Source organism: Pocillopora damicornis, chromosome 9 (assembly GCF_964200805.1).
Source record: "Pocillopora damicornis chromosome 9, jaPocDami1.2, whole genome shotgun sequence".
Lineage (NCBI taxonomy): Eukaryota > Metazoa > Cnidaria > Anthozoa > Scleractinia > Pocilloporidae > Pocillopora > Pocillopora damicornis.
Window position 1 is genome coordinate 6,627,678 of NC_142678.1, and position 8,621 is coordinate 6,636,298.

The window sequence follows — 8,621 nt, forward strand, 5'->3', positions numbered from 1 at the left end:
CCTCATTCCAACTTTATTTTTAAAGAATGATTGAAAATCAAAACATAATTGTTTGATTGTTAATTGTTCCTGCGTAAACCCTAGATCGTTTTCCTTTCGAGATCAACTAAACATTCTAAGAAAGAGCAGTCCTTTTTCGCGGTTAGTCATTCCGATGACGTCTACGGCCACACCTTCTGCGTCTACGTCGTTGTTTTTGTTGACGGCCGCGGCTGTCGCTGTCCCCTGGATACCGATCTTCCTTTACTGCATCTAATGAACTTTGTTCAATAAAACTGAAAGAAAGTAGAAAAAAAACAATGATATAAACAAAACGAAACAAAAAAAAAACAAAACAAAACGAGGATATGAAATTCTGCTATATGCGATTTTCACGGGTCATTCAATCTTAGAATCCTTCGATAACCAGTTGAGAATATTCACCTTTTGTCAAAACGAGTGAAAGTTATCGACAGCCCTAAAAAGAAGATCGTCTGTAGTTTTCCTATGACAAGGAAATTTATTTTTCAATTGAACTTTGCAGTCGTGCAAGGTTTCTTCAGCCTACACGGAGAACTTCTAATAAGCAACAGTAGGATTAACCCTTTGTATACCAAGGGGGGTGGTATTTAAATCTCCCCGTTCAAAACGTCCAAATCACAAAAAGCCTCAAAATTCGCCCAAAAACAAGCTCGATGGAAGAAATCCTCGAAAAAACTAATTAACGACTTTATGTAATTTACATTGAAATGTAGTATTAGTTTCCAGCCCCTCAAAGTGCTCTTTTCAGGCCGCCCGAATGGGGTCTGTATTTAAGTGGCCATATATGGCCACTTGGTACGCAAAGGGTTAAAAGAAAAATTATTCAGGGCTAATTTCTCTCTCTTACCTCTCAGCTTCTGCTGCTTTCAAGTCAAATACACCTTTTTCGATTTCGGTACTGTTTTCTCCATCTTGCAGGACAAATCCCTTGGCTAGGATAAAGCCGACCGACACTAAAAGGAGCAGTCTGTTTATTTGTCTCATTTGCAATTGATTAGCTTTTAACGGGGACTTTATTGTCTTAAAATCAATCAAACTCAGGAGAAAATGTCATGTCAACCGCCGCATAGATAAGCAGGTGTCCTTGTTGACGTCAAATATATTGGCACCTCTGGAAAACTTCACTGACGTCTGGCTAAACTTCTGAACTCAAAGATATTGGCCATTTAATTTTTTTCTCAGTTTGTGAGCGGGCGGTATTCTATAAATCCTGCAATGTGATTGGTTCAGAGAGCGGGCAGTATTCTACCCATCCGGCACACTCACTGCATTCAGGTTCTTTTCGCAACCATTTGTTAGGTTTTAGAAAAAATAAAAATGTTATTCACCAGCCAAGGTCAGTCCGTATTGGGAAAAAGTGTTCCCTCTGTCTTTTGTACCGCCCGAGCCATATATATTATATACATATGTATATTATTTCTATTTCCATGTCTGTAGGTAAGGAGTATTCTCATTGCACTGTTTCTTTCGAGTAAAAACGCAATTATTGTTAATACAATATTGCTTCTATCCAAAGAGTTTATTAGCCGTGAAGAAATACATAAAAGCATCATACTCTAAAAATGTATGGATCAAAATGGAAACATATTTAATGAGGCATAACAACCGAAAATAGCTTCAGAAAATACCGCAGGCGTTTTATATTGAGCGTCTTCAAATTAAGGAAGACTAGGAACCAAACTTCCCAACAGGCAAGCGAGCCATACTCAGATGTTTGCGCGAAAAAAAGAATATGTCATTCATTTCAGCGGGTCCTCTGTGTCTCTCATATCAATAACTGCTCAAAAACAAAGCTACCATACATATATTTATATTTATTTATAGTCATCCTCTATGTAGCATTTTTGGGAAGAAAATGTGGCCGTGATATTATTAGCCATTCTTAATAAGTGCGCTCTTATCTAGTGACTCCTTCATTTGATTGTTCCGTGATAGAGTTTATCGCCAGCACGCAATTATTTTAAGTTCACTGGAATATTGTGGTTGCCGAAATATTCCCGAGTATTGCAAGTGTATCAGGACCTATAAAGAAAAGCTCGTAGTCCTATTAAGTGCATGAATTTAAATTGCTAAAGCTTGGTTCAGGCGCCGCTACATTCTTGTCCTGACACCTAATAGAAAAAACGCGAGGCGAGGGACTGGATCTGATAACGATTTTTGTGCCAGATTCAACTTTCAAGATGGTGAGTTTGAAAGGGAGGATAGCTTTCATTAGGGCACTTTCTCAGAGAAACCAGCGCAGATGGATGTCTTCAGAAAGTGCTCTCAGGTGTGTTGCATTACAAGAAGGCGGAGGTTTCTTTTGTTTTCCTTGGTTGGGCTTTTAGTTTGGCTCCTTCATTTGACTGTTTCATGAGGCCAGGAGACCAGGAGGCGATTATTTTAAGTTCACTTGGATATCATGATGGCCGAAATACTCCCGAGCATTTCAACAATATCAGGACCTGTAAAAAAAAAAAAGAAAAAAATTAGAAACACTTTATAGTGATAAACAGGCGAAAGATTTTGCTGTAATTGTTCAAAGTTACTCTCAATTTAACTCTTTCGGGAGGTGAATTGTCATAATTACGCTGCATATTTCAGGGAGAATAAACACTTTCAAACCTTGTATCATTCTTACGCCACGCAAGTTAAGAAATTTCGAACACATTGAATGAATGATCAAGACATTATATTTCCGCATCATAATCAAGAGTACCAATTGCGAGAAGTGTTTTGAACGCCTAATAGAACAAAGACGAGACAGCAATTCAAATATGGCAGAGTAATCTCTTTGCAGTTGTGTTTATCTATTAGTAAAATGACCTCATACACTACATAAACAACAGAGTTTAACAGCAGAAAAAGACACTTCAGATACGTACGTTAATGACTAAATATCCTTTTCATTCTGGAGCCTTTGCAGTAGCTAATATAGAACATTGAAAAAAACACTGATTAAAATGTTTAACAAGAAGTGTTGTTCTTCTCTTCGTCTTTTCCCAATGAACAGACCGGTTTCAAGAGGCGAGTTATTATCCGGCTTACCTGAATTATTTATAGTAATAATAAAGCACGAATCGAGTTCAAATATCCCGCGATATTGTACGGGTTATTTCTACAATCGATCATTTTGTACTGTAAGAAGGCAATTCGATATGCAAGCGTTACGCAGTACCTGTCACAAACTGCTTCTCGATTTACTTTTCTTTCCCTGCATTATAATGTACCTAAAATAAATAGTCGGATAATGAACACCTTCGTAAAAGTTTTGGTGTGAAGAATCACCGAGTATTGTTACACGTTCTTTGGGCTCTTCAAAAAATACGGTATAAAGGAAGAAAGGCATCGACGCTGATTTATTCCATCCTTATTTATTGATGTTTTGATTTAATTTAATTTAATTTTGATTTGATTTGATTTGATTTGAATTGATTTGATTTGATTTGATTTGATTTTAATTGAATTGAATTGAATTGAATTTTAATTTAATTTAATTTAATTTAATTTTTAATAGCCCATGTCACCTCAAATAAAGGCTGACAGACTGAACTGCGACGAGATTAGAACTTCATTGGTGAAATATTCGATAGTTGCTTGCCACTTTCACTTCCCCTCCTTCTCCTCTTTGCAGCAAAACGTGTCAACACGGAACACCTTTTGGCATGGGAACACTTGCTTCAATTAAGGGGGAACTTTTTTGACACTCCTTTATTTTCTCTAATATTAAATTCCCTTCAACTAAATAATATTGAAACTCACAGTTTATTATCGAGTTCACATTATGACTCAATATTTTACCGGGGGAAAAAAAAAAACCAACGGTCGCCTCAAAAGATGCAAAATATACTCTCGTCGGTACCTTAAACTTTTTTCATTCTTTAACATTTTCTTACAACTTTGCGTCCATACAAATCCAATACATTTTAAGATAATGTATTACACTTTCTTTCTTATTCAATTTATCATTAAAAAGTATTTCATGAATTATATATGGGATTTAATGGCCCATAAACATGTGCAACATGAGCATATTGTAGGGTATATGGCCTGAACATGCATGTCAGAGAAACAGTTCATTTTTTGTGGTGTGATCGATCGTGAGAGTATCACTGTTGTAAGTCCTACCAACTGACGATTGGACAACTTAAGCGGAAGTGGGAAGTCATAATCAGAGAATTACCAAAGGCGGTCGGAGACGAAAATAGATCTTTTTTAGACAAAAAACTCCATTGTTCAAGCCAAATGACTGAAAAGTTGAGGAGATTGATTTTCCGCGATACGCTTAAAGATTGATAACCAGTGTGATGGCTGGCAGAGGTTTATTTCTTCAGATTGTCGCCCTCTTCTCTTATTTATCAGTACTGACCTCTTTGAATTCTTGTAATCAGAGATCCCCAGAAGTAGAGATCTGCTAAATCATGATGCAAACAAGCACCTGGGCGTGATATTGGTAACTACACTGAGAAAGTGCGCTCATGAATCGAATATCAGTGTCTCAAATAAATTCGTGATTGAGCAATTTATCTGTCGATAAAGAAGGCTCTGAGGGCTCGAAAACAATATGAACATCGATCACTTGTACCTAAAATTGAAGGATATGAAATGCACCGTGCACCACGGCGTACGAGTCTCCGACGTGGGCTCATCAAAATACGACATAAAGGAAAAAAAGGGCATCGACGCTTAATTATCATTAGCATTTATTGATATCAAAATTTTTGAAAAAGAAAGCTGACAGAATAAATTGCAACGAGAAGCGAACTTGATTGGAAAAATCTTGTTTGGTCTTGCATTTTTCATTCCTTCCTTCTTCGTTTCTTTGCAGAATAGCGTGTCTTCGTTTTCTCTTGGAGGTCGGAAGTCGGAATACATAATCAGAGTTACTAAGTATCCTAATAATATCATTATAATCACGAAATGTATAGAAGACCAAAGGTAACCGGCACCAAAAATAGATCTGTTTCTTCTGACCCTTGACATAAAGTTTCGTTTTCAGGCCGAGGTGATCGTGACTGAATAGTCGAGAAAATATTTTTCACACCATATACTTAAGGCTACCAGGAAGTGGAAAGACTAACGGACTGAACGCCAAAAATATTCGTGCCTTGGCTGGGAGAATTAGTTTATTTTTCAGAATATCGTCTTCTTCTGTTATTAGTCTGAAGCCTTAATTTAGAGATACCCGAATGCAGAGATCTGCCTAAGCACGACCCAAATGTGGACGTGACATTATTTCTCACTGTAAAATAGTGCACCTATATTTGGCGACTCCTTAAACTATATTATGTGCGTGTTTTGCTGTTACATACTCTAAAAAAATATAATAATAAACACGGGAAATATATATAGCTCAAAGCTTTAAAGCTAGCCTCTTTTTAGCTCTTTAAGAACATGAATTGTCATTCTAACCATAAAATGTTTATGAAACAAACAAACAGTATAAACGCTTTCGTCGTTCTTGTGCCTTGCAAGTGAAGTAATGTTCACAATATGGACAGTCAGAGAACGGGCCTTTATTAGCACTTCCTTCTCCATGTTAGGGTGATGACCGGTCAAGCAATATACGTCCTCTTTAAAATCAAGAGTGGTAAGAAGTGTTTAGAACGCCTTAGGGTAAAAAGTGACACCAGAAACTAAAACTAACATTTAGAAGTATTTCTGATACTGGTTGGATATGTTAAATGAATTTGTACTTTACATCATTTAAGTCGATAACATGACATCATCCAGTTTCTTGGAATGAAGTGATATATTATCATATTATATAGCCGTCGAGTGAATAGTGCTTTTCACGCGCGTTGATTGGCTGGTTCGGAAGTGATTAACAAGCACTATTCGCCTCCAAGCAGCCAACGAGACAACATTGCCTATCACAATTCAATCACCAAAAAAAAAATAAAATAAAATAAAGTGTCGGTAAAAGTGTTGGATATTTATCTCGGCACTTTGCGGCTTAGTAAATATCCACCTCTTTTCACCTTCATCACCCGCTGAAATGAACGACATATTCTTTTTTTCGCGCAAACATCTGAGTATGGCTTGCTTGCCTGTTGGGAAGTTTGGTTCCTAGTCTTCCTTGGTTTGAAGACGCTCAATATAAAACGCCTGCGGTATTTTCTGAAGCTATTTTCGGTTGTTTTGCCTCATTAAATATGTTTCCATTTTGATCCATACATTTTTAGAATTGTTTTAAAATGAATATGTTAAGAATTTAGAACAGATATTAAGTTCGGAAAACCCAATATCGCGTAATTTACGGAACGTTTTCGTACCAGAAGGAATGTTTTTGTCAAATACGTCCTCACAATTGGCTACTTCTAAAAAGCAAAATTCGATATTGGTAAAAAGGAACTCTTGATATCTTGATAAAGTAGGCTCCTCTAAGACGATTACCAAATATGGAAATCACCTTCTTATTCTTGCTATAAAAGGGTACAAAATGTACCATGCACCCAAGCTTGCGACCCAGAAGGGAGGACTTCGCCATGAACAGCTTCCTCCTTATCGCTGTGTACGGAGCGACTCTTGCTATCGCTTTAGCATTTACTTTTACTGAATACGGAAACGAAAAGAACACGACAGTCTATAAAAAGTCTTTGGATGACTTTGAACCGGAATTTGAAGATGCTTTAAGGTACCGTAGTTAAAGTAGAAATTCACTCTAAAAATCACATTTTATCACCACCGATGAAGTACACAGGTGAGAAGAGATTTCAGCCTCATCGAATTTGACTTCAACCGGGATGAAAAAAAAAACCAAACAAACAAAAATGGGCCCTAAGAAGCTATATAATATTTGGAGAATTAAGATAGCTTAACTTTACAAACAAATTAGTCAGCTCTATCAGTAAATAAAATGTTGAAATAGTCTTTCTAAGGATTTGTCATTCTTTGTATGTTAGCCAAGTTGGTTAGCTGAGGTAATGAACTTGCATATGTGTAGTGAACTTGTGGGGAAAATCCAGCAAAACTGACGTAAATTCATCATACTCCCAAAAACTATGCTTATTTGAGAGTTGACTTCTCTCGCATTGGATAAACCTTCGAAAGTGCACGTCTGCTGGGAAATGCGACGAAAAGTGCGATGTTGCCTCACCGTTCGAACGTTTGGAGGTGACGTTATCTAGGTGACAGGAAGGATATGTCGCTAGGCTGGAACGATATATTGCTCAGTTCAAACGAGACATCATTGGGTGGCATAGATAGCTCGTTCGATGTAAACGATACATCGAGGAGGCGAAATTATTAGCGAGCTGAAGCGATATATATCATTCGGCTGAAAGGATATATCGCTAAGAGAAAACGATTATTCGCTTGGAGCTTGACGATGCATCAGCGACTTGTAACGGCTGTTGGAACAATAGCCTTGCGATACATCGCCGATTTATCATTCCAACTGAAATATTGTTCAAATATTGCCGATATATCGGAATTATCGTAATAACGACGATAATCGTTTGCGCAGTACCGTAATATAACAAAATGGTGGCATTTTGAACTGAATGACTAGCTGGGTTAATTGGCTTTATCATAGAGTAAAAGGATATAGCAGCCACAGGAGATTAAAAACTGTTAATAATCTGTTTTCATCTGAATATGTTAATTTATAAAGGCTTACCAATATTTTATTTATTTATTTATTTTTTTTTAATTTAAGTGACATAAATTGGAATGCTGAGGATTATGGCTTCTATAAAAACGAACCAGAAGCTGACATCGATGATGAAAAAGACGATAACGAAGGCGAGGAAAGATCACCGGACCCCAAATCGCGTAAAGGGCGCCCCCGCAGGTCTCTCATCCATCCAAAAGTAGGACGAGCCCTATTGCGGCGCCGCCGCCGCCGCCATTCAGGAGTGCGCCGTCGGCGTAGAAATGGCTAAAGCATGTCAAACAGTTGATATCCATGAGGTCAGTACGTGTTAAGTCCTCAGCTGGCTCCAAATAACTTTCCTTCAAATATAGTAATCCATTCAGTAGGGGTGCAGCTTTGTTGATTATTCTTAACTATCACATGATTGGCCTTGGTTTGATTACCTTACCCAGTGTCACATTTTGATGCAGTTTGTTTCCTTTTCCCTTATCCACTCCGAAGGATTTAAAATTGGTTTAATGGTTTTCGTAGTTTCACCCCCCTCCCCCATTTCCTCCTAACAAACAACGCACCAGTAATTCCAAATTAATTGGGACTTATTTAATGTATGGTTTCATGCGACTGAGTTATTTAACTGTTTCACGCTATACGGTCGTACAAGCAACAGTAAATACTGAACCATTAAATAAAACCCATTCATAGGTTATCCTCACCTTTACAATTAAAGACATTTATTATACATATACTGAACACCAAGGTACCCTACATTCTCCCTTTGATTAATAAATTTGTCTTTCATTAATATTGGATCCTTTTATATTAACAGATTTATGGGAACCGTCCGAACTCGAAGACTAAAAGAAAAAATTTCATTTTGAATCCTTCTCTGCAGTAATGCGTGGCCATGACAAAGAAATCCTATTTAAACCCTAGCTAAACTTAGAAATAGTTTTGTTTTCATTATACTAGACCATTTCCTTTCAAAGTAATGTAAACGTGGGCAATAAGCAAGAAATGTAATTCG

General features: G+C 37.2%; 1 protein-coding gene and 1 long non-coding RNA gene across 2 annotated transcripts; one reads left to right on the forward strand and one right to left on the reverse strand.

The window, feature by feature from the left end:
• On the reverse strand, positions 1-1,079 carry LOC149039857 (uncharacterized). Its single transcript, XR_016179941.1, has 2 exons — positions 869-1,079; positions 1-275 (listed from the first exon to the last, which is right to left on the reverse strand). It is a non-coding gene; the product is annotated as an uncharacterized LOC149039857 (long non-coding RNA).
• Positions 1,080-6,389: 5,310 nt separating this feature from the next.
• On the forward strand, positions 6,390-8,621 carry LOC149039858 (uncharacterized). Its single transcript, XM_089183295.1, has 3 exons — positions 6,390-6,637; positions 7,661-7,914; positions 8,424-8,621. The coding sequence occupies exons 1-2, from the start codon at positions 6,450-6,452 to the stop codon at positions 7,884-7,886; spliced, it is 414 nt and encodes a 137-aa protein (XP_089039421.1). The 5' UTR covers positions 6,390-6,449; the 3' UTR covers positions 7,887-7,914; positions 8,424-8,621.